The sequence below is a fragment of the Asterias rubens genome, chromosome 12 (assembly GCF_902459465.1).
Source record: "Asterias rubens chromosome 12, eAstRub1.3, whole genome shotgun sequence".
Taxonomy (NCBI): domain Eukaryota; kingdom Metazoa; phylum Echinodermata; class Asteroidea; order Forcipulatida; family Asteriidae; genus Asterias; species Asterias rubens.
In genome coordinates this window covers 12,348,910-12,375,134 of record NC_047073.1, presented here as the reverse complement: position 1 = coordinate 12,375,134, position 26,225 = coordinate 12,348,910, and the positions used below count along the sequence as shown (strand labels likewise).

Here is a 26,225-nt window from a genome sequence, read left to right as displayed (position 1 = left end):
ACAGTCCCAACATCACACATCAGGTAAGCCTACAAATCAAACATGCTAAGCATAACAAATATTGCTTACAGCTATCATTGAAACACACATGACATACATATGTACCTTATATACAAGCATATTTCCATTGGGCTGCATTGGTTGACTCCAACTCAGGCTGATGCTCGTCTCTGTTACACTTGAAACCATCAGCAATTGTGGCTTGCTTGGTGCTACAATCAAAGAATAAACAGACTTTTATTAAAGGCACTGGACACTTTTGGTAATTACTCAAGATATATATTATCATCAAAACTTACTTTAGTAAAAAGCAAAGGAGAGCTGGTGATAATATAAAACATTGTGAGAAACGTCTCTGGAGTAAAACACTTTTTAAGAAAGGGAAACTTGTTTATATGATTCAATTTGACTTCTTGATTGGACAGGAAGGAAAGGTCAACATATGGTCATGTTTTTAAAACAAATATTTCATGTGCCCGTAAGCTACAAGGTGGCACAGTTATTGTGACTTGTTGAGTTTTCGTTAAGGAGATACAAGTTTTTATAGGTCAAAGGTGGATCATCCAATTATATAAAATGTCACAAGTGTGACACCTGCGTCACAATGAAAAAAAAATGTTTGTTTCATACAAACAAATTGTATAAGGTACAAGATGCTATTACTTTTAACAAAACCCCTAAACAAACACAGAAATTACAGGTTTTAGTCACAACAAATCCAAAGGGTTTTATCCAAACTAATTGGTCTTTCTATCGGTTATGAATCCAACAAGGTGTGTATTTCATATCAATTTGCTAGACTTACTTCCTGGCACAGTCTCAGCTGTTTCCTCATTACTCCATTCACCAAATCCAATACGTGTCTCAGCGCGTACCTGAAACAAAAACAAAGTTAACATTAAGGAACTTGACCCAAACTGGTCAAAGATAGACCAGAAACAAACCCACTCTATTTCTGAGGCTATTAGCTCATATCAAAAGCTTTTCTCTCTCTTGCCGTACACAAACATTTGTAACATCCAACAACAAACAGTTGGGAATAAGACAGACACCAATTAAATATTAGAGCACAATGACAAAATTGTTGGTAATTTTCAAAGACCAGTGTCTGCATAAGTTACCCAACATATGTACACCAATGCAAAACCAAAAATTTGTATACATTTACGCTAAATCCGTCATCAAGAGTTGTGAAATTTGTTGGAAAAAACATTATGTTTTTGAACTCGAGCTTTTGAATTCTGTTGACTAACTCTAATTGTTTCAGAAATATTTCTCATAAGAGAAGTGTTCCATCATGACCATCTTGATAGAGTAATTATAGCAACTAAATTGAGAGTAGGTAATACACATTGAAACTGGGGACCTAAAATGTAGAACAAAAGAGGACAATAGAGTCCACGGTTCGGGAAAGGTCCCCAGTTGGAAAACGTGTACAAAACCAATGGGAGCTGTTGCAAAAAAGTACAAGTAAAAACAAAAAAGGGACAATAGGAGTTCATGGTTACAGGCGTATACAAGCTTGGGTGTGCGGATATTTATACTTTCAATCTTATCGACGCTATGCACACCCTGTTTAACCTGATTTCATCACACCTAATGCTGATTACAAGCTTCGGATAAAAGGTAACGAAACTTGTTGATAATATAATAATATCATAATAATATCAAAGTCTTATATAGCGAACGTGTCTACCAAACAAGGCACTGTATACATGTACAAACTTTCAGAAAGATGGTTAAGTGTCTTGCTTAAAGGAACACGTTGCCTTGGATCGGTCGAGTTGGTCTTTGAAAAGCGTTTGTAACTGGTTGTTTTATAAATTGCATATGGGTAGAAAGATGTTGTAAAAGTAGAATACAATGATCAACACAAACATGCCTCGAAATTGCACTGTTTTCCTTTTACCTCGTCGACTATAACACGGTCGGCCATTTTTTACTCCCATAAATGGCTGACTGTGTTAGTTCGCGCAGTAAAAGGAAAACCACGCAATTTCGAGGCAAACTTGTGTGGATAATTGTATTCTACTTTTAAAACGTCTTTCCAACCATGCATTTTATAAAAAAACGGTTACAAACGCTCAGTTATAGACCAACTCGTCCGATCCAAGGCAACTATTCCTTTAAGGACACAAGTGTCACGGCTTGGGATCTGAACCCACACTCTGCTAATCAGAAACATCAGAGTTTGAATTTGGTGCTCTTAACCACTCTGCCACGACACTTCCACCACTCGGCCCTGACACTTTATACCCCAATCAACTTGTGCTAGAAATTCATATACATATCACTTTTAGTACCTGGAATGAATATTCCATATTACTCTCCAGGTTTGTAATCTCCTTAGTTTGAGGATCGTCTTGTAGATCATCTTCGATTCTCAATGTCTCAGCCGATGATGAGGTCTCAGACTCTGTCTTCCAGTAGCGGATCTCATAGCTCAAGATGATACCATGAGGAGGACTAGGGTGGTTCCACCCAACGGTAATATGATCGCTGAATGTGGATGGGAAATAAATGCTGCTTAGAGCCGGTGGTACTGTGTGGAACAATTGGATACAATTAGTGGGTGATTTATTAGGATTTTAAGCTTGAAATATACATGTATAATAATAATAATAATAATAATAAATAATAAAAGTTTTTATACAGCGATTTCACACCCACAGGGCGTCTCAAAGCGCTTCCACCCTGGTCACTTGGCCTTATTTCATTCCTTAACCATCTGAGCTCCCTGAGGAGTATACAGCCTGTGCAACAAAAATGTGCTACTCGGCTAAATCAATCACAAGAACCATCTCCGCCCTCACAGGTACTTATTTACCCCTGGGTGGAGAGAAGCAATTATAGTTTAAAATGTCTTGCTCAGGGACACAAGTTTCACGACCGGGATTTGATCCCACACTCTGCTGAACAAAGCACCAGAGCTTGAGTTTGGTCCTCTTAACCGCTCAGATAAGAATACAACTGATTTGCAACGGGATGTCACATTTAAGAACAGGATAAAAGTTTCCCTTTAACTGATCCCCATCCTGTATCAAAATGAGATCACAGGTTGTCTTAATAATGTACATATAACCAAAATTAAAACAAATACCTAAGCTGAGAACAACAATGTAGAACATGTGGTATAGAAATACAAAACAAATGCCAAACCTAAGAAAACATTGAAGTTTAAAATAAAAAACAAACCATGTACTCAAATACCCGTTTGAAAAGATGGGTTTTAATTTTTTATTTGTTGGGGGTAAAAGAAAACGATGATTTTAATTTTACTAGTGCAGGCAATTAATTTTGTTTCATAGTCATGGGGCAGCATGTGAGAAAGATCGGTCTCCCCATGAATGATTGGATATGGGCTCAATAAGGAGGCTAGAATTGTAAGACCATAGTTTGCGAAGAGGATCGTCTCCCATACAATCAACTGGTAAGATATTTGAAAACTATGAAATAAGAAAAACAACGAATACTCACTTCCTTCATCAGTTCGATTCATTATCACAGCGTCTGGTCCTGACTTAAAGGAAGTCATTGCAGCAACTGACAGCGTGTATTGTGTGAATGGTATAAGATCAGTCAATTCCAGTGATCTATCGGTGGTAGTGTTACGTCTTATCACTGCTCCATCAGCAGTGGTTAGAGTGTAACTGTACTGAGTTATAACACCATGACGACTGCCACATTCTGGTTGATGCCAGGAGGACGAGAGGGTTGTGTTGGAAATAACAGTTAATTGGATGTCTCTTGGAGGGCCACTTGGTGCTGGAAGAAGAAAAAAAGAAAAGCTGAGGGAATAAAAGAGTGGAGGCAAACGGCATGTGGTATTGCATGGCCACAATCTTGTATGATTGTAAACGGAGTCAATAATCTTGTGTTCCCATTCAATTCATAAATCCTTTTTCAAAAAAACATTCAAATAAAGCGAACTGTTATTGAACTTTTTGTGAAATGTTTTAAATTCCTGTTCTCGGGCTATTTTGCCGAAGGTAAAAGTTGCACGTGACGCTCAAGGGTTTTGCCTAATGCGCAATTCTAATTGAGAATCGCATATTGGTTGTGTTTTGTTTTCAGCTGGCTTAGGCTTGAAGCCAACACGTGAATGGCCATAAACGCCGAACACGCTTTAATAATAATAATAATATTGAAGTCTTACATAGCACACGTATCTACCAAACAAGGTACTCAAGGCGCTTAATAGTCAATCGGTTTTAAGCAGCTCCAGCTTTGGCTTTATCAGCAGCTGAATATTTCGTTACATGGTCATGTGACTACCTTTCAAAACAATTTGAGAGAACGTTTTTTGAAAAGTCAAACAAAGTCTACACACAATATCATTACTTGAAGCATTAGGCTTAACAGGCCTGATACTTCATGGAGGCAGTCAAGGCGATTGCCTCCATGCCTCCTGGTCATTGCCTTGGTGCCCTTGAAATGCTCCAGTACAAATTTGCAATTTCATCATAGGGTGCCCTTTACCAAGAAGAAAATGCCTTGGTGCCCTTGACCTTTCAAAAAACGAAGCATACAGGCCTAGGCTAGTATTGCATACATGTAGTATACTCTATAATGTGATAGTTTTCAAGAATGATCGATACATTTTTCATGTTGCCCATTTACTAACCTATCTCAGCAGTTATCACCGTATCACCAACAACTGAGCTGTCACCAGCTGTATTAGTTGCTACTACATAGACTCTGTACGAAGAGTATGGTTCAAGTCCACTGATGCTTGCTGTAGTGGTATCTACTTGGCTAGCAATCACTGTGACAGGATTATTCTTACTGTCGCATTGATCAAATTTCAGAAGTTCATAGGTCACATTGTAAGAGCTTGCAGTGCAGGGATTGATGGCAGTCCCAGTAGAGGCTTGCCATGATACTTGGATTTCATTGGCTGATGGGCTTAGATTTAAGCCTTCTACTGAATTAGGAGCTGGATGCAAATGGGAAGATGAAATGAAATAAAATATCAGTAACCACAGTCAAAATATTCCAATGGCCTTAATATCATTAGCTGACATCTAGTATATCATTCATTATTTCAATTTATAAACAGTTTTAGTGTTGTCTAGCAGACAATACAGTTGATAACGCAAACACATGCCTATCACATGTTAAAAAATGGTCATGGTGGCATGATTTGATTATTTGATTTTGATTTTCATCTATAATAATGGAATGAAAGGGTAGCGACAAGTTCATAAATTCGGCTTGGGCCTTTATCGCACGGCCACGACCCTGCCAGTTTTAAACGGCAGTGTAGGCGAGGACCTTTATTGCACGGCCACGACCCTGCAAGGTTTTAAACTGCAGTTTAAGAACGAGTCACTACTCTTTTACTCCCATTCATAAATGCCTTTTTGGTTAACAGGCGTAATAAAGTTTGAAACTCCTTGAGCTCTGTGTGTTGCGTTTTTATGACAGTTTTCAGATATGCATTCAGGCGCGTTGTATGCATCGTAACGTATTCAAAAACAATCGGTTATAAACAGCTCCAGCTGGTCATTATCGACCGTTTAAACACCCCACGTGACACGCTCTCCACATAGGAATAGCAAAACTGTATTTATGAATTTTTTTTTCTTGTAGCCCCTTTAATACCAAGAATGGTTTTTAGCCTTGTTTTGGGCAAACTTGCATTAAACAAAATTAATTCAATTTCTTTTTTAAAGGAACACGTTGCCTTGGATCGGTCGAGTTGGTCACTGAAAAGCGTTTTGTAACCGTTTGTTATAGAAATGCATATTATGGTTAGAAAGATGTTTAAAAAGTAGAATACAATGATCCACACACATTTGCCTCGAAATTGCGTGGTTTTCATTTTACTTTGCGAACTAACACGGTCGGCCATTTATGGGAGTCCCAAAAATTTGACTCTCATAAATGGCCGACCCTGTTTGTCGACGAGGTAAAAGGAAAACCACGCAATTTCAAGTGATACTTGTGTGGATCATTTTATTCTACTTTTAAAATATCTTTCTACCCATATCCATTCTATAATAAACAGTTACAACGCCTTTTCAAAGACCAACTCGACCGATCCAAGGCGTTGTGTTCCTTTAAAACAGTACCCTTACCTTGTACTGTAGTCCTGGCTTCTACAGATGTGCTGTACGGTCCCCGCCCAGTGCTTGTTACACCCGCAACTTTAAACATGTAGTCTGTACATGGGAGCAGCCCACTGGCCACTGTCACACTTTCGGGCGCTACCCGTCCCTCCCGACTACTGTTCACATCCTTCTGTTGTAGTTTGTAATGATATTCAATCGAGCCATGTCGAGATCCACAAGGTATTGGGTCCCAAGTAAAGGATAGACCATTGGTTTGACCAGTAGACAACATTACATTCTCAGGCTCTCCAGTAGGAACTGCAAGGCAAAACGATAAACATGGATGCTTCCATCAAATGCAAACATCACAGTATGAGATGTGTAAGATTTGTATTGTCTGTGAACCACGGGACTACATTCGTCTTTTGTTTAAAAAAGCACTGGACACTATTGGTAATTGTCAAAGACCAGTCTTCTCACTTGGTGTATCTCAACATATAATATGCATAAAATAACAAACCTGTGAAAATTTGAGCTCACTTGGTCGTCGAAGTTGCGAAATAATAATGAAAGAAAAAACACCCTTGTCACATGAAGTTGTGTGCTTTCAGATGCTTGATTTCGAGACCCCGAAATCAAATTTGTGGAAAATTACTTCTTTCTCAAAAACTACGTTACTTCAGAGGGAGCCGTATCTCACAATGTTTTATACCATCAACAGCTTTCCTTTACTCATTACCAAGTGAGGTTTTATGCTAATAATTATTTTGAGTAATTACCAATAGTGCCCACCACTACCTTCAAGACTACATGTACATGTAGTTAGCCACATTTTATATCATGATTTAGGTTCAATATATTTCTTGCGACTCTGAAGACCTATAGGTCATTGGAGTCACAAACCACCACTCGGCCTTGGCTACGGGCATGAAAGGAAAATGAAGTTACTCTCATGCCAAATCATTTATCCCTTTCAGCCCCACATACATGTACCGCTGGTGCCCACATTGTTTGACCACAAGCATGAAGCACATAATATTACTCTCTCAAAGCAAAAAGCTTGTGTTCAAACGTAAATTTATTTACCCAATTATTACCTTGAAGATTTCAGTTTAGAGCACAAAAAAAGTAGTACAAGTTGTCTTACTGATTGAATTTCCTTTCATATAATCTAAAATGTTATAGTAACCAAAGCAAGACTCACCACTCTCCCCTGAAGTGACTGAGATAGAGGTTTCTGGTCCAGCACCAATCTCATTCCAAGCCTTGATGTACACAGTGTAACTAGAAAATGGCTGGAGGCCACTTGATATTATCAAACTGTCGGCGTATAAATCTGTAAAATAATTTTTTTTTAATTTGAAGGAAAGGTAAGAAAACAGAGTCTTAGAGCTCCACTCAAACAATAAAAAGAAACAAAAAAAGCTATGATTTGGGTTCTTTTAAACACGTTTAAAAAAATGTCCAACTTAAGGCGCGGTCACACAGGCCCCGATAATGATAACGAAAATGAGAACGATAAAAATGCACGCCGTCGATTGGTTGAATGAGCGTGGGCGTGTTCTGCATGGAGCATTTCAACCAATCGAGGGCGTGCATTTTTAACGTTCTCGTTATCGTTCTCGTTATCGGGGCCTATGTGACTGGGCCTTTAAACATGTTTACTACCTTCTTGCATAAAGCCATTAAAAAAGTACCCATGTCAACTTCTTACAATCGTATACAATGGTATACAAGCACAGACAACCAATCTGGCACAACAAAAACTTAACAATCAGTGACACAAATATCGTCACATCAACACCCTCTTCCGATCTTCAAGTTTTTCCAAATGAAGATGCCCAATTGCAAAATAGAATTTACATGTACATAACTTCTGACGAAAACTATCCTTTGCTTTTCAGTAAGCTCTTGGGGCATCCATGAATATGCCTGTGGCTGAATCTACAGTAGACTAATTATTGCATAATGGTGGCTACGGCTATGGCTATAACTGTTGCTGAGGGTGTTGCAAAGACATCCTATACTTCAATGCATGATGATGCAGCAGTCTAGCCAAAGCCACAGCAATAGCTGCTAAAGAGTAAATGGCCAATTAGGGATAAACCTATTTTTCTCAGAAATGTATACATGCTAGAAGAACTACCGTCAACTTTGAAAACTGATCACCCGGAATGTCTGCTGACATCTAGTGTTGGCCACAGATAGCCATATAGTCGCTGATTTTTATTACAGTCTGACACAGCACAATATGGCTAAGGAGCAAATCAGCAACTGCAATCAAAGCTGCTGTGTCTTGTAAGACATGTACCTGATGTTACTTCAACTCGTGACGAAGTAACTTCCGCACACTGGTCTTGATTGGTCAATTCGTATCCAATTTGGTAACGCTCCACTGCACAGAGATTGCTGACAAACTTCCAGGCCAGATGAATCAGAGCTTGGGAGTTTGATGGTGCTACATCACGAAACAAAGTCACATCTGCTGGAACTATCATAAATATAAATGGTGCTATGAATTATTTGTATACCATCCTTTCAGTGTCACTTGTTTGGTTTAATTTTCTTAGTTTTGATTATTAAATTAATCATGGAAAATACAGCACTATCAATTTTGTAAGCAAATTTTCATATGTAGAAATGATAAATGAACTGAAAATCTAATCCTGTTCTCAATCGAAGGAGGTCGAAAGAAGGAATAAATCATTGACCAACCAGAAACTATTTACCTTCACAGGGTGTTGCGCAGTTCAAACCACCGTAGCCAGCAACACAAGCATCTGCAACCATTGTAAATAAACACATGAAGCAAATCTACTGAAACATATTTTACCAAAATAAATAAAACAACAAACAAATTGATCAACTCTACAGTTTTATGTCCATGGATGCATGAAATGTTGACCTAACCATTAACAATTAAAGGAACACATTGCCTTGGATCGGTCGAGTTGGTCTTTGAAAAGCGTTTGTAACCGTTTGTTATATAATCTATGGGTAGAAAAGTGTTGTTAAAGTAGAATACAATGATCCACACAGACATGCCTCGAAATTGCATGGTTTTCCTTTTACTTCGTCGACTATCACGGTCGGCCATTTATGGGAGTCAAATTTTTGACTCCCATTAATGGCCGACTGTATTAGTTCGCAAAGCAAAAGGAAAACCGTGCAATTTCGAGGCATGTTTGTGTGGATCATTGTATTCTACTTTTAAAACATCTTTCTAACCACATGCATTTTATAACAAACGGTTACAAACGCTTTTTAAAGACCAACTCGACCGATCCAAGGCAATGTGTTCCTTTAAGTTAGAAGACATAAATGTGGTGCAAAGTAGCTGAAGAATGCTTTTCTTCTGCAAAGCTATTCATCATAAAGCCTGTAAACCTGTATTGTTTCATGGCCGAGCGGTTAAGAGCACCTGATTCAAGCTCTGGTGTTTGATCAGCAGAGTGTGGGCTTGAGTCCCGGCCGTGATACTTGTGCCATAAGCAAGACACTTGACCATGCTTGCTTCGTAAAAGTTGGGGAGGTAGTGCTCTCTGCTCTACCAGTCAGGCTTCTGGTGGATGACACCCAAGCCTACATCTGTATGCACTTTCAGCCCCAGGAGTATGTAGGTGGCAACAGCCCCTGGAAAAATAGTTCATTGTAGCCCACACCTTGAGGTGAGCTTCATGCCTTATGTGTCTTGCGACTTTCTTAGCACAGACAAATATTACTTTATTTACTCAACAAAATTATATAGTTCCACACTCGCTTAACAAACTGCAACTTCAACAGGGATGCTATTTTTTTATGAAATAAGCTAACAATTCATTCATCATAAACACTGTTGGTTGGCAAAAGCCAGACGGCTAAGACTGTAGAAAAAAAAGTTTATTCTTGTTTTAATAAGACAAACCTTGCAGGCCACCTTATCAATTTTATTCATAAAGTTTAAACTCAAAGTTCAAATAATAATGAAATTAAAGAAAAGCAGGGCAATAATCTTAATTTACCTTGGCAGTTGATGCCCTTGTAGCTTGAAGCGCAATCGCCGGGGCAACGGCCTGTTGTTTTATCACAAATAGCTTGACCACTGCAGTTACACATTTGTGCACAGTTTGCTCCAAATGTTCCGTCATCACATTCTAGAATGAGAACAAAGTACAAAGATAATAAGTCCACTACAAAGGACAAAAAGGTAAAAAAAAAAATTTGAAAGTTTCAGAGAGCGGAGAAATAGAATTGCAATGGTGCTGGGGTTAAGGATACGAAGTGGATTGGCCACATATTTATGAGGGTATTCTAACTGGAGTTGTGGTCCAGAAACAGTTGAGCAAACTCACCGTCATGACCTTGACCTTTGACATTATCACTCTCCAAAAAAATGAAACTTTCCGACTCCAAGGGCAACCCCCCAATCCAATTTACAAGTTTAAAACATCACTTCAATTACTCAAGTCATGGTTCAGAAAAAAAATTTCCTGATGGACAGATACAATGACAACCCCCTCAAGGATACAAATTTCTTCTTCTTCTTCCTTGTAAAGTGCACCCTTCAAATGATTGAAGATGTACGCACTACATGTGAGCGCATGGGTTGACTTAGGCAATAGGAATTTGTGTCCGGTTCAGATAGGAATATGTATTGTACAGGTGCGAGGAAAAAGCTGGAGATGAGGTTACTTCAGCCGGGGGTCCCTTAACACCAGTTTGAAAGCGTCAAGGGACGGGTAGACTGAAGAGCTGGTTTGCTTGATTGTAATTGCACCTTACAAGCCACCTACCGTACCTGTATTACAATCAATTCCTTTGTAGCCAGCACCACAGATGCATCCAAATGGATCTGGTAAGCAAAACAGCAGCCCTTCACATGAAGTAGTATTCGGCAACAAACCAGAATCACAATAGAGACTGCCATCTTTACCAAAGCGGTTAGGTCCGAGCACTGTAATCACAAACAAAAAGTATTTAAGGATAAATTGCACAAACTGATGGACAGTAGTTTCTTCATGTACAAAAAGCATAGTAAGAATTTCAGTGGCACTGTACAGAAACACTGCAAAACTATAAGATTTTGTTATTTAATTGTTAAAATGCATTACACACTATGTTATTGTTAATGGAAAATTAATTCTTGAGATTGTAGGTATAGTATATAGTTTACGGTTCTGAGAAAAACTAGCGGTTAACAGTTCTTCAACCCGTACGCCATCACTATCAGCACAGCAGTTTTGACTTGGTTAGACTGCAGCTGGGGCCCAATTTCATGGCTCTGCTTACCGTTCGCACAGAATCGGCGCTTACGGCAACCATATTTCACGGGTAAGCGGCTAATTTTGGCTTCTGCGCGTGCGTACTCCGCGTTACTAGGTATTCTACGCTTACAAGGCTAGCGCAGAAATTTGCCGCTTGCACGTAAGCGGGGAATTGTGATCGTAAGCGCAGAATTCCTCCGGAAGGTCTGCAAGCCTAAATGCTTGGATGGAGGGTGCGCTGACGACAGTAGAAGATGTATAACAAACTGTTGTTGCAGTGTAGTGTTGATTGTTTGATGTTGTCGTCTGCTAGAGAAGCTAGTCTAGCATGTCAAGACTGCTAGATATGTAGATAGATACTCCTAGAACTATTTCGATTTCGTCCGGCTATCGTCTCCGTAACGACTAACGAGAGACGATAGCCGGACGAAATCGAAATAGTTCTAGAGTAGACAATAGCCGGACAAAACCGAAATAGTTTTAGAGTAGACGATAGCCGGACGAAACCGAAATAGTTCTAGGAGTAGTAGATAGAGTGCTAGCCATGTCTAGCAGAACATGGAAACAAAACCTTATTATAAAACCAAGAATCATCTTCTACACTATTCAGTTCGAGTTTAGTCAGGCATCAATATGTTCTGTAACTGTACGAAACATCTCGGTACTCTCCCTGTACTCTATTATATATTAGAATTATACAGATACCATGGAATTCCAGAAAACTCACCAATTTCACAAATATCACCGCTGAATCCAGGCGGGCAAATACACAGACCACCCACATTATCACAAACTCCGCCATTGAGGCAAACTGGACAGATTTCATTGCATGAGGCACCCCATCTATCTTGCTGCCGGCATCCTGTGTGTTGTAGAACATAATAACACTTTTCATAACTCAAAGAAAACAAGACCTCGCCAAAAATAATGTGGACAGTTTCCACTGATCTCTATTTATTATTTATTTGTTGTGTGTGTGACATGTGTGATTGACATGCTAGATTCTGTGTGTGATGAACTTCTTTTCATAGCGCCCTCTATTGTGATAATTTGTAGACAAACCAAACAATCCTCAGTTTCCCATTATTACATGTAATTATAATAATGGGATGGGACAGATCTACGGCGAACAGAAGTTTCTCTGGGACATTGCATGTCTCAAAAACTGTTAAAGTTTTAAGTTGTTTTATATGGGTTTTTTCATGCACCACGTATCACACTATTTTTATCAAGTAGGCCTACCCATGATATCAATATTTTGGGGTATCTGACAAAAAGGCATAGAGCAGGTTTTGAACCTGCGATCTACGAGAGTAGGCCCTACGTGCATTTTGTCCTCCGGCGTATGAGTGTGTCCCCCATAGTCTGAAGGAAGTTGGGGCAGAATTTCCGACTGTGCGAAGTTCCATTTCAAAGTGCTGCTCAACCCTTATGCTACTCTCACACTAGGGAGAATATGCTAGCGAATGTGCTTACGAACGGAAATATTTAACAGTCGCTCAAACTCCGCAACATTCGCCACAAATTCACTACGTTCACAAGTCATTCCCCCTCCACCTCCTAACGAAGATTTGTCACTTTATGCTGCTCCCACACGGCGAATATGCTAGCGAATATGCTATCGGGAGGACATAATTTGACAATCGCTCAAACTTCGCAGCAATCGCCGTGTCTTCGTAAGCGTTGGTAACAAATTCGGAACGTTCACAATTAATTATTCCCCACCTCCTTACGTCGATCGCTCAATTTACAAACCGGTTTGTTAATTTCAGCGAATGTTGCGAAGACGGTCATTCGGCGTGATTTTCGTAAGCATTTATAACGTTGGTAAAGCGTGCGTAAGCGTTTGCAACGTTCGTAAAGGCATTGGCAAGCGTTGGTAAGCATTATATACGCGTGAGATATTGGTAATGAGAGGGCAGACCGAGGACGATCGAGGGGTGAGACCGATATGAAAATATTCACTATCCAACCGCCATTTTGGACGAATTCTACGCGCAGTTCAAATAATTATTATTCATGTACGCAAGAACATTCGCCATTCTGTGAGAGCAGCAATACGAAGCGCTTCCGTACATTCAGCGAACGTTGTGAAAACGGTAATTCGCCATCGATTTGCGTAAGCATTTGTTAAGCCAGGTAAGCCATTTGTACTGTTGGTAAAGCATACGTATTATGCGTAAGATATTGGTAAGGGGAGGTTTAAGGATGACCGAGAACATAATGCACTATCACTTCGCAACTTTTGGGCGAATTCATCGCGAATTTCAAACATTCATAAAATTATTCGCAAGATATTCGCCCCAGTGTGAGAGTAGCATTACGCTACTCACGCTGTGGAGATACTAGCGAATGTGCTATGGAAATATTTGACAATCGCTCAAACTTCGTGCATCACCAAGCTAATCCGCCGCCCAGTACTTAAGCAGCATGCAGCATCAGAGTCCAGCATTCTCCAGAAGACGATCAGAGCATACTGATCGAAACGTCGAGTTAACCAACGGCTCTTTTCAGAACCATCCCAACTCAGTTAGAGATAGTCATTACATGGTGTTACCGCAAACCCTTCTATATCGTATTTCCACCAAGCAAAGTTTCAAATTCTACTCGCTCAAACTTCGCAATCGCCGTGTCTTCGTAAATTGTTCACAAATTCGGAACGTACACGTCATTATGCTACCCTCAAGGCCGAGTTATAGTCGGTCGCGTGATGGTCGGGCGTCGGAAATCTTGACGCGCGATCATAAAAAGACACGGTTTTTTGGGCCTCAGTCTTAGGATTGCGCGCAAGATTTCCGTCGCGCGACCATCGCGCGACCGACTATAAACCGGCTGTCACACTTGGGCGAATATTATTCTTGCGAATATGAATTGAAATTCGCGATGAATTCGCCAAAAAGTTGCGATTTGATAGTGAATATGTTCACGGTCGTACCAATATCTTACGCACATAATACGCACGCTTTTACCAACAGTACCAAAGGCTTACCAATGCTTACGAAAATTGATGGCGAATTACCGTCTTCACAACATTCGCTGAGATTTTAGGAAGCGCTTCGTATTGCCCCTCTCACAGAGTGGCGAATGTTCTTGCGAAGATGAATATTTGAATTTCGCGTTGAATTCGTCCAAAATGGCGGTTGAATTATTTTCATCTCGGTCTCACCCCTCTTACCAATATCTTACGTACGAATGCTGAAATTTAGAAACCGGTTTCTAAATTGACCGATCTTCGTAAGGAGGTGGGGAATAATTTGTGAACGTTTCGAATTTGTTACCAACGCTTACGACGAAGACACGGCGAATGTTGCGAAGTTTGAGCGAGTGTCAAATATTTCCTGCGATAGCATAATATTCGCTAGCATATTCGCCGTGTGAGAGCAGCATAAATTTACCGATCTTCGTAAGGAGGTGGAGAATGACTTGTGAACGTACCGAATTTGTGGCGAATGTTGCGAAGTATGAGCGATTGTTAAATATTTCCGTTCGTAAGCACATTCGCTAGCATATTAATCTCCCCAGTGTGAGAGTAGCATTATCCGCCTCATTTACGAAGATCGGTAAATTCATGCTGCTCTCATCACACGGCGAGTTTAACAGCATGAATTTGGTAACAAACTTGGAACGTTCACAAGTTATTCCCCACCTCCATGGCGAAGATCGGTCCATATTTATAGAAATCACTTTCTAAATTTTAGCGAATGTTACAAAGATGGTTTCGCCGTCGATTTTCGTAAGCATATGATCCATTTGTAAGCGTGTGTATTACGTTGGCAACGTTCGTAAAGGCATTGGCAAGTGTTGCCCACCCAACATTCGTCATATATATTCGTAAGATATTGGCATTGAGACTGGGCCGATCGAGGGGTGAGACCGATATGAAAATTCACTATCCAATCGCCATTTTGGGACGAATTCACCCCGAAATTCCAATATTCATCTCGCAAAAACATTTGCCACGTCGTGTGAGAGCAGCAACGAAGCGCTTCCTAAATTTCCCCAGCGAATGTTGTTGTGAACACGGTAATGCCGTCGATTTTCGTAAGCAATAAAAAAATTGTAAGCCATTGGTAATGTTGGTAAAGCGTGCGTAATATTCGTAAGATGTCGGAAAGGAGAGGTCGAGGGACGACCGAGACAATATTCACTATCCAATCGCAATTTTTTGACGAATTCATCGCGAATTTCACTTTCTAAATATTAACCGATCTTCGTATAAGGAGGTGGAGAATGGCTTGTGAACGTTCCGAATTTGTTACCAACGCTGTCGCTTACGAAGACACGACGAATGTTGCGAAGTTTGAGCGAGTCAAATAATTATTTCCATTCTTATAAGCACATTTGCTAGCATAACATATTATTCGCCATAGTGTGAGAGCAGCATTACGAATCGGTTTCTGAATGTTGCGAAGACGGTCATTCTCCGTCGATTTTCGTAAGCATTGGGTAAGCCATTAATGGTAACGTTGGTAAAGCGTGCGTTAACTATTCGTAGTGCATTGGCAAGCCGCAAGCATTCGTAATTTAAAGATATGTGTAAGGAGAGTTCGAGGAAGACCGAGGACGACCGAAAAACTATTCACTATCCAATCGCAATTTTGGGGCGTATTCATCGCGAAATTCAAATTTCATATTCGCAAGAATACATTATTCGCCACAGTGTGAGAGCAGCATAGAACAAAAAATACACAATCTACTTGTTGTGGTGATGCAGATCGGAGGGCCGGTTTTCACTGCAAGATTTGGCAAGCGAATCACCAGTTTCCAGGTGGGTTTGGGTAAGCTACTCACGGGGATGCAACGGTGACACTGATCCATTATTCCCTGAAGAAAGTCGAATCACAAGAGGGCACAATAAAATGACATTTTCTACATAAATCGATGAGAGGGGGCAGAACCTGTTACCCGGTGTTCTATCAGACTGAGCGAAACCTATACCGACCCAATACCTAAGTATCAGGGGCCCAAGCAGAAATAGTACAACCGTTGTACTATAATTTATAAATCAATTTTTAAGTATATTTTAATCCTCATGTTCTTCTTCTGGTTTTGTTTATGTAAAATCTTTTTACTCTGACTTTTGGTATTTTTTTTAAGTAACGTTTTCCTTTTTCCTTTTTATAACACAGGACCATAATTTAATACAGCTCTTGTGCTAGTTTTTGTATCCTGCATAAAGATCTTTAAATAAAAAAAAAAATAAAAAAATACACAATTATAGACATAAATCACCTGATGGGGGAAGTTAAACGGCATTGGGGATATTTAGCTGCATTTTACACATTTTACACATTAGCTGCGTAAACATTGCCTTTAATTTCCGGACATCAATTAATTTGTGTAATTAAGATTGATTGATTTACCTCTGACAAGTAACCTCATGAGCGCCTGCCTGCCTGCACTGCGAACACCAGGTACATGAACCTCGTATGTTCCAGCATCTGTACTAGCTCCATTGATATCATAATAAAGCCTGTCATTGGACGAAGCGATGGGAATGCTGCTATCTTTTCTCCAACGAGTTAACTGCTGGCCCGTAGTAGCAGTAACTGTTAGACGTACCGCTTCCCCCGAGTTTACCGTCTGGCTTATAGCATTTGGCACAAAGTGAGCTGATGAGAAACAGAGACAATAATGTAATTGAACTGTTATCAAGAAAATCGATCGTTCTAAGAAACAGAACATGTTGTCAATATTTAAAGGCAGTGGACACTATTGGTAATTACTCAAAAAAATAGTATGACAATTTACTTGGTAACGAGTAATGGGGAGCTGTTGATAGTATAAAACATTGCGAGAAACGGCTCGCTCTGAAAGAACGTAGTTTTCGAGAAAGAAGTAATTTTCCACGAATTTGATTTTGAGACCGCATAATTAGATTTTGAGGTATCGGAATCAAGCATCTGAAAGCACACAACTACGTGTGACAAGGGTGTTTTTATTTATTTTACTCACATCTCGCAACTTCGACGCAATAAATTGAGCTCAATTCACAGGTTTGTTATTTTATACATTATGTTGAGATACACCAAGACGAAGACTGGTCTTTGACATCTACCAATAGTGTCCAGTGTCTTTAAGGAAAAATCCACATGCTGCACAATTTTCTTCATTCGATACGAAATAAAATAGTATCTATACACTCTAAAAAAAAATGTAAATGTGTTGGGTACGAAAGTTGAGTACCTTCTTACGCAATGTTGAGCTACTTGGCGACTTGGCGTACCCTCGAGAGTTGCATAACAAAATTCGCCAGTGAAAGCAACTTATGTGTACAAAAAACCTATAGTTATTCTGTTTGAGGAACGACAGTCTGTTGAAGGAAGAAGTGCATCTTCAGGAAAGATAGCTTCAACAATTTCGTCAAACAGGTCTGGCAAAACCAACCGGTATCTTGCCAGCACCGCTTCATAAGAAGATCATTGCAAGAATGTTGTGTTCGTTTTTCACCACCTGAATGTACACAAACTCTCCGGTTGTTGTTTTTTGCAAGGTGATTATTAGGTTGTGATCACCAATTCAATGTATATGGCTGTTTTTATTTTATTAATAGTTTCCGTGTTTGCTGCCAAAATGCACTATTTCTTTTTTTACTCAACACTTGGGGTTATGGTGCTCAACTACTGAGTAATGGGTAGCCATTTGTTGGGTACATTTAGACACAAACAATAGAGTTGGGTGAGAAATATGACGCACAGTTGGGTAGCCGTTTAACACAGAAATTGAGATTATACGACGCAACCTCTCTGTTGCGTAGCGTTTTACCCTTCAAACGACCATGTTCCTTTTTGAACACCACAAAGAGTAACATTTTACGCAACAATGGATATTTTTGTTCTTAGAGTGTATTACTATTCAGGACCGAGACTTGAATTCTCACTGGTCTCACATGAAATACGCATGACAAGTAGATTTTCGCCCAGTGACAGCCTGGGCGACAGTCTATACTTGCCATGCGCTTTGTGGTCGTTAAACAAGTGTGTGTACGCATAACCCCCCCCCCCCCCCGGTCATTTTTTTGTGGTTTAAGTGCATGCATATTATACAAAAAGAAGTTCATGAACAAAATTGAAGCATTTTATTTCACAGGGTTGCGCATAATAATAATCATTAATGTACCAGTAACTGAAGTATAGTACAACAAATAATAATAACATGGTTTATTTCAGGTAAACAGTCGATATGAGCTACCCTCGGTAATGGAAGCTGAAAGAAACTATTGTCAACTTCCAATACATCGTGGAGCTATATCTACTGTTAAACCTCAAACCATGTTGTATTAATTTGTATGATATTTTACTCAAAATAAACAATTCCTTTTGGTAAAAATTAGTAATCAAAATGGTGGCAGAATATGGAGAAGGTTTCATAACTGAGACATGAGACAAAACATCGCGCAATACAATCACACACACACGTATTGTTCCGCCATCAATTCTTATTTACATTATTTGAAGTCAATAAGTGCCAGATTCAATACCTGTACTGCTCATAACAACTGTGCCAATGTTATAAGTCGACTGTCTATTCACTGTTGCTTGGCAACCATATACACCAATCCTTGAGACCCCGCCAGATGCCGGCATCTGTAGAACAGAGACAGAAACATCACCGTGCAGAGCAGTTGGGTCCAGATTGCTGTCGGTTGGTAGGCGTCGATCATCTGTGTTGGCAATTCCAGTTGTGTAAGTGTATTGAGTACGCCTGATAGAAAGACTTCCAGTCAAGTTGACAAAGAATCCAGCGATGAAGGTATCCTCCGCATCAAGTGGGACTCGTGGCTTAGTTACGCAGGTAAAATCGTCTACAGCAAACACACCTATGAAATAAACAAAATAATGACAAAAAAAAAAAAATTATAATACTTATTATCAAACCGTCCCGTCAAACTGTTTTTTTGCCCCTTTAAAAACTTTTACAAAAATAATTGAAATGGTTATTCCTCCAATATCAGTTCCTATCTCCAGCTCCTCTGAGTTTCTGCATTTCTACATTTTCTTCCTTGTAGCCCTTTACCTAGAGTGGCTTTTAGCCTTGTTTTGGGCGAACTTGCATTAAAACAAAATTATAAAAAATAAATGACCTAACCAACTTTAACACGGGCCAACACATTGTCATGGAAATTAGCATAACATTATTTTGTACACGCGAGCAAACATTTGGTGTATACGCCCGAACTACACGCATTTTCCGTTTATACCTACAGCCACTTTAAAATGATTGACGAAGGGACAAACCTTATTTTTTTTTTGGGGGGGGGGTGGCTGATATTAAGCTAATTTTTAAGATTTAAGCTCGATATAGAGGTCGAATCTTTCGTATAAGAGGCGGAAGGTGGTCAGTGAAATCATCACATGAGCACGTGCGTCAGCTGAGCCCATGCAAGAGCATTTTAGTTCATTGAAAAAATTACATGGGCCCGAGCCATATTACAGAATACAGGCCTGATACGGAGACAACGAAGGCGATTGCCTCCATGCCCCGGTGATTGCCTTAGTGCCCTTGAAATGCTCCACAGTACAAATTTAAAATTCCTGAGGAGAAAATGCCTTGGTGCCCTCAAAAACGAAGCATACAGGCCTGTTATTAATATAAAGCAGCACTTTCAAAATCACCTACCCGCACCCGTGTGACCGAAAGAGAGTCGATTCATAATCAGTTGTTTTACAGCGTCCACCACAACAACTTTACAATACAAACCAGGAAGTGTGCCATATAAAAGCATTGATTTGAACCCCAACCAAACAATGTAACAGTAAACATATACAACCAGTGGCTTTACATAAGATTACTGCAACTATTACCATGGTAATTCCAGGGTCCAAACCACAGACAGCCAAATGGCATGAGAAAGTTGAGTGAACAAATTATTGCCATGTTGACCCCACCGAGACCATAGGTGCATAGACAGTTGTGCTCCTTGCGATTGGGTGTGAAATCAAGAAATCAGCAAACTACCAATTCACTTCACTGTACCCCACAGTCCCCACGTAAAGTTATGCATGTATTCTACAAGTTTTACCACGGTATGTTAATTCCAGAGTCCAACCATAGACAGCCCAACCTGCATAGAGAGAGTTGAGTGAACCGCCATGGCGACTCGCGAATAGACACTAGCTCCCTTTGCCGATGTGTAATATAAAACCATGGGGTTAAATCAAAATTTCACTTCGCTGTACCCCACGTAGGCCAACATGTACCTGTACATGTATCTAGTTGTGTACAGTAGGACCCTAAGCATAATTATTATTCCCATGAATGGTAATTCTCTGTTGTAATTTGAGCAATAGGATTTAGGCACAGGAGTGTGACAGTTCGAAACTACGAGTAAATTAATGCGCACGGGTTGTCTTTTTGCCAAAACGAAACTCTGCGTTGTATTGGGATTCAGCGTATAAATTGAAACCCACGTGCTCCCGCCGCCACCAGGATTTCCGGAGGCGTACTCTGCGTCAAACGTTTATTGGCGATATTCAAGGTTATTTCTTATGTTTACAAAATATCCTGTACTGGGCAGAGACTTTCTGCTGGCTTTCCTCCAGTGTTTCGGGCCAATGTTTGTCACAGCTCAATGAAAGAAAACTTTTGTTTTATTGTACTTTTTGGTTTAACTCTTTGGACAACACAATAGTTATAACTATTAGAGGTCGTCACGGAATTTTTTTTTTGTAATACTGTTATCAAAAAAGATGTGCCCTCGCTCCCCGACCTTGCTAATATAATATTTAAAGAGTAAATATTTGAAAGTATATCAAGAACGTCATCATGGGGGTTGCAACGTAAGATTGTTATATCAACGTTGACTGTAAAGCCAGATTAGCTATGGTAGTCTATAAATAACGTTAATTGGAATGCATGTTGAATTACGTAATGTAAAATTTCCAATTGTGACAGTTAGTGTATGCCAAAAAGGCCCTATATAGTACGAAATGTAGAAGGTCACCCATTGTGTATTCTGACTGAAATTCCGAAATGGTTTAATAGGTTTCATAGCTGCATGCTATACAAACTGAACAACTACCTTCAGCCATAGAGACTCTATGCTAGGACCCACAAGGAAATAAATACCACGGTCTCACTTGAAAAGGAAGGGAAATACCCGTCCCTTTATCTTCATTCATCTTCCGTATAGTTGTGATGTCGCTTTGTAGGCCCCTAGTGGTGACCATGTTTATAAAATCAAAAAATATTTAAAACAAAACACTAATAATAGTAATAGCAATGACTTTTATTAAGAAATAATAAGTATTGGTGTTATTCTTTTAGGCCCTAACCATGGCCCGAGCCCTTCAGAGTCGATAAATAAATGAAGGAATATCAATCCCGAATGAACATCCCCGGCGGCAATCCTTTTCTTTTCCAAACGACATTGCAATGATTTTGGCAACAGATTTTAAAAATTTCATTATGACGTAATTTTGACGGAAAGAGCAAATTTTGACGGAAAGGGGAACAAATATTGCAATGTCGTTTGGGGAAAAGAAATTCGCACCCCGGCGACGCATCAACTGAGCCGGTCCCCATTTCAGGGTCAGGATTACTCAAGTCATCTCAACATTCATGCATTAAAGATGCTATGTCAGATTTTTGGCCCAAAACATTAAAAAATAGATTTTTTAGAGTGAATGGTATTTCAAAGAGTATCACCCGCTCTAATGAAATTGGGCCCTGTTCTCGAAAGTACGGTTACTCATTGCATGCTGATTTCTCAGTGTCTCTTATAAACTGTTCACTTGAATCTGAAAGCTGAAGCTGTGGAACAACTACGAGTAGAACCCCCCCCCCCCCCCCCCCCCACTCCACCTCCCCCCCCCCCCCAATCTCCACCTGAATTACTAAAGTCTAAAATCACAGTCGAAAAGGTTCAGTATTAAATTGTGCGGCTTCAAAAATCACCACGATTGCTTTAACACTGAGCGATGTCAGATTTGTTCCATGTTTTGACCATGTTCTGGCCGTATAAAGGCCAAGGGCACATTCAAAGGCGGATATCCTTGCACTTGACCACGAATGATGAAGTGGTCCCGAAGATCCGAAAGAACACAATCTACCTGGCAAGCAATATATTATTATCACACGTTTCCGCAAACAAAAATTAATGTATATTGACACCTCACCATGCAATGCCTCAAATTCCATGTAACGAGCCAGTTGGTTTTTACTCGCATCACAAAATAATAAACTAATATAGGTTTTCTCGGCCAATTTCAGCAAAGAATCATTCAATTTCATTAACATGCATTCAATTTCAAGCATTTTCCCCTAATCCTTTCAAACATAGGGTTTCTTGTTAGCTCTTAATGCATTCAATTTCGTTTTCGTGCACACATGATTGGATTTTTATCGTTCAGATTCGCTTCAGTCATTCTATTTCATTTATAGGTAGTCAAGACTACACTTTGACCAATCTTAAGTTGAATTTACCTAGTTGCAATATTGATGCATTCAAATTAAGACCCACCGAAGTGAACATGATTTAGCTGCTAGTTTGAGTTTTCTTTTTCATTTATGTGCAACGAATGTCAACTTATTTCATTCAAATAAAAGATGAGGTATGGCTGTATGAGCTAACTGTGAGTAACAGCTCCTTTACTAGCACAGCATGTTGTCATTTAGAGGTGTTTCCATGTACTTAACATTATATTTACATCCTTATTTTTTATTTTCTTAGTTAATATAATTGTTCCTTTTGCTTTGTTACCCTTCAAGTTAAAGCCTATATCCGATAACTTTGAAATGAAAACTAAATCTTTTGCTTTGGCCTTTAGATTTTGTTGCACTGGTATTTATGTTGTTGTCTTTGTTTCTGCTAATGTCCGGTCCAGGTCGAACTAAAGGTTAACAAGTTTTTTAATGAAACAAAAAGCTTAAAATTATAAGCGGTCGTTATAAAATGTTAAAACAAATTAATCTCAATGTTGTCTTCCTCTGTATACCGACCGCGGGCAGCTTTTTCACTCAAACCAGTGTATAAATGAGTTTTCCCTGAAAGTATCTGCCTTTATATATGCAGTAACGAATGAGTATAAGCAAATATTTGGAAAATAATTTCCCATTAATGAAATTGAATATTTTGACCAGTTCTTGCTGCAGGCTTTAACGAAATTGAATGAGTCTTGCGGCCTGATGAAATTGAAGCCAGGAGTTAAAATGAACGGATTTTTGTTGAAATTGACCTGGAAAACCTAGAACACAACACATAAGCCCCAATGACGATGCTTTATACAGTAATGTATGCTGCCATGGAGGTATCGAGAACCAGTCAGCTAAAACGAACAAAAGGCCCGAAGCGCACTCTTTGTGCACTGCAACCGATCGATTCTATAAAGCTATACGTGACCCTGTATTTGGGGATTCCCCATTTACTTCCCTCCTGACAGGGAATTTGTTTTTGATGTGTGTGTGACCTGTCGAAGCCGCGGGGGCAGACAATAAAGTTTCTCATTATAAGTCAACATTCAAAGTTGTGGTTTCATCAAAACTAGAGGAAGAATTATCGTGAGGTAGGAATGGGTGGTTCTCGACAAGAAGTTAACCTCAAAATAATATGACACTTTGATAAAAGTATCGGCAAACAGAAAGGCGGTCATTATTAAAGGCACTGGACACCATTGGTAATTCTTCTCACTTGGTGTCTCTCAACATATGCATAAAATAACAAACCTGTGCAAATTTTAGCTCAATTGGTCGTCGATTGCGAGATAACTATGAAAGAAACAAAAACACCCTCGTCACAAGAAAATGTGTGCTTTCATGTGCTTGATTTCGTTCTCGAGGCCTCAAAATGTAATTCTGAGGTCTCGAAATCAAAGTCGTTGAAGATTACTTCTATATCGAAAACTACGTCCACTAAGGAGGGAGTTCCATTTCTCACAATGTGTTATTAAACTATCAGCCTCTCCCCATTACTCCCATTAGCAAGTAAGGTTTTATGCTGTTTTTGGAGTAATTACCAATCCAATAGTATCCACTGCCTTCTAAGCCCGATCGGAAAGAGACAGGAAAAGACAAAACTTTAAAAAGGGTACAATAAAACGTATTCAAGTCCATTAAAGTTATTTATTATTTCTGCATGATGCCTCCATACTTGATTATAATTATTCTCTGCTTTGTAAAAGAGTTTTGTTTATTGGTTACTTTCTTTATAAATTATTGCAATGGCTTTGTACTGTTTCAATGTAGTATGGAAATAGTTATGAGTTTGAATTTAATTGAATTTTCATGTTGTGTGGATATAATACATCTCAAAACCAGTGAAGACAAATCTTGGACACAAAACGTGGTATGAAGTATTAAAGAAACGAAACCCCTGTATTTAAAGAAAACTCGAAAATGGAACGCTATAGGAAATACTCAGAATATTTCTTGGCATGACAGCATACGTTGTAATGAGTAATGTGGAGAGGTTGATAGTACTAAAACATTGTGAGAAACGCCTTTTATTATCGTCATCTGAAAGCATACAATGGTGTGCAAAGAAGGGTGGGGTTTTACTGGCAACTTCGTTGATCAATTTTCCCCCAAATTTCAGGTTTGTTATTTTAGGCATATGTTGAGGGATACACCAAGTGAGAAGTTTTTGGGGGGAAACGTCAATGTGTAAAAACCAATCGTTTCCTGATTGATTAAACAGACGGTTACATACGAGGTTTTTGCTGTTTATCCCTGAGTGAGTGAACAGTTTTTGATTGTGAACAACAAAAACTTATTCGTGTTAAAAATAATTGTTACTTCTTAATATCATTTAACATTTTCATTCTTCTAAAGTTAACAACAAAAAAAACAATTCGCCAATGCTCTCTGTAAAGAATAAGTTCATACTACTAGACACTACTGCTGATCTATAACTTCGGGATAGCAAGTTATTTGTTTTAATGGGGTGTACTTCCTGGTGTCTGCCGCTGATTACATCTTCCGTGACTCAAATAAGCAATAAATAATGTTTTGTCTTTCCTTTTTGCAACCACATCAGTTTGATTCGTTATAACAAAAATCCTTAAAGGTTACAAAATAAAAATAGAAACTTGAAACAAATTTCCAAGATAAAGCAGAGGCTAATTAACAAAGTAAGGCGTTAAATATCAAAGAATGACCAGTAAACAGTTTACAAGATAAAATGGGTACTAAACAGCAACAATTCAAAAGATATTATGACAACTAATTTATTATAGTTGCTCTTTTTGACAAAGGAATACTTTACACTATATGCTACAGGCCTAAACCATAGAGCAAGGCCTAAACCTATAATAGCCCAGGTTGGACTGCACTGACGTCCTACCAGGGCTATCCCACCAAACTCACCCGAATAGCTGCTTGAATAAACAATCACCGTTAGGAGGAAGTAATAGACGACCCGGCTGCATGTATCCAAAACCTCCATTATCAGACTTTCCAAATACTGTCCGAATAGTGTATAGAACTTGATGATGATAATTCACATTCTCGTTCTTTCTGACCAAAATGAAATTCGTATAATGGATGGAGAGACTCCCACGAAGGAGTGAATAACACGAAGTAAATTTCCGCGTTAAGAAAATGAAACTGCCAAAGGAAACAAAATGTCGTCTAAGTAGTGTACCAAATCACAGGATGACTGGAGTTACTACACTACAGTTTGCATTTCCCTTTCTCCTTGGGTCCAACCCGGATGTACATGTAGTTACATATTCAGTGTGTGTGTGTGTGTATACCCGCGGAGTGCATAAACCCACTGTTCATTCGTCCGTGACACTTTCGTCAATTTACTCATAAAAATACGATTGAAATGCAGTGGACACTATTGGTAATTACTCAAAATATTTATCATCATTAAACCTTTCTTGATTACAAGTAATGGGGAGAGGTTGATGGTATAAAACATTGTGAGAAACAGCTCCCTCTGAAATGACGTAGTTTTCGAGAAAGAAGTAATTTTCCACGAACTTAATTT

At 39.2% G+C, this 26,225-nt stretch overlaps 1 protein-coding gene across 1 annotated transcript in view; it reads right to left on the bottom strand.

Annotated features, from left to right (window-relative positions):
- Nucleotides 1-25,936, bottom strand: part of LOC117297757 (receptor-type tyrosine-protein phosphatase kappa-like) — a 46,163-nt gene extending 20,227 nt beyond the window's left edge. Inside the window, exons 1-15 of the mRNA XM_033780906.1 lie at nt 25,598-25,936; nt 18,777-19,115; nt 16,660-16,908; nt 12,024-12,158; nt 10,831-10,986; nt 10,055-10,186; nt 8,783-8,833; nt 8,365-8,544; nt 7,258-7,389; nt 6,081-6,371; nt 4,625-4,936; nt 3,478-3,765; nt 2,304-2,542; nt 806-875; nt 106-212 (exon numbers count right to left, since the gene is read on the bottom strand). Coding sequence (XP_033636797.1) covers nt 106-212; nt 806-875; nt 2,304-2,542; nt 3,478-3,765; nt 4,625-4,936; nt 6,081-6,371; nt 7,258-7,389; nt 8,365-8,544; nt 8,783-8,833; nt 10,055-10,186; nt 10,831-10,986; nt 12,024-12,158; nt 16,660-16,908; nt 18,777-19,115; nt 25,598-25,676 — 2,760 coding nt within the window. The 5' untranslated portion in view covers nt 25,677-25,936. The remainder of the gene's footprint in view (nt 1-105; nt 213-805; nt 876-2,303; nt 2,543-3,477; nt 3,766-4,624; nt 4,937-6,080; nt 6,372-7,257; nt 7,390-8,364; nt 8,545-8,782; nt 8,834-10,054; nt 10,187-10,830; nt 10,987-12,023; nt 12,159-16,659; nt 16,909-18,776; nt 19,116-25,597) is intronic.
- Between the last annotated feature and the right edge of the window lie 289 nt (nt 25,937-26,225).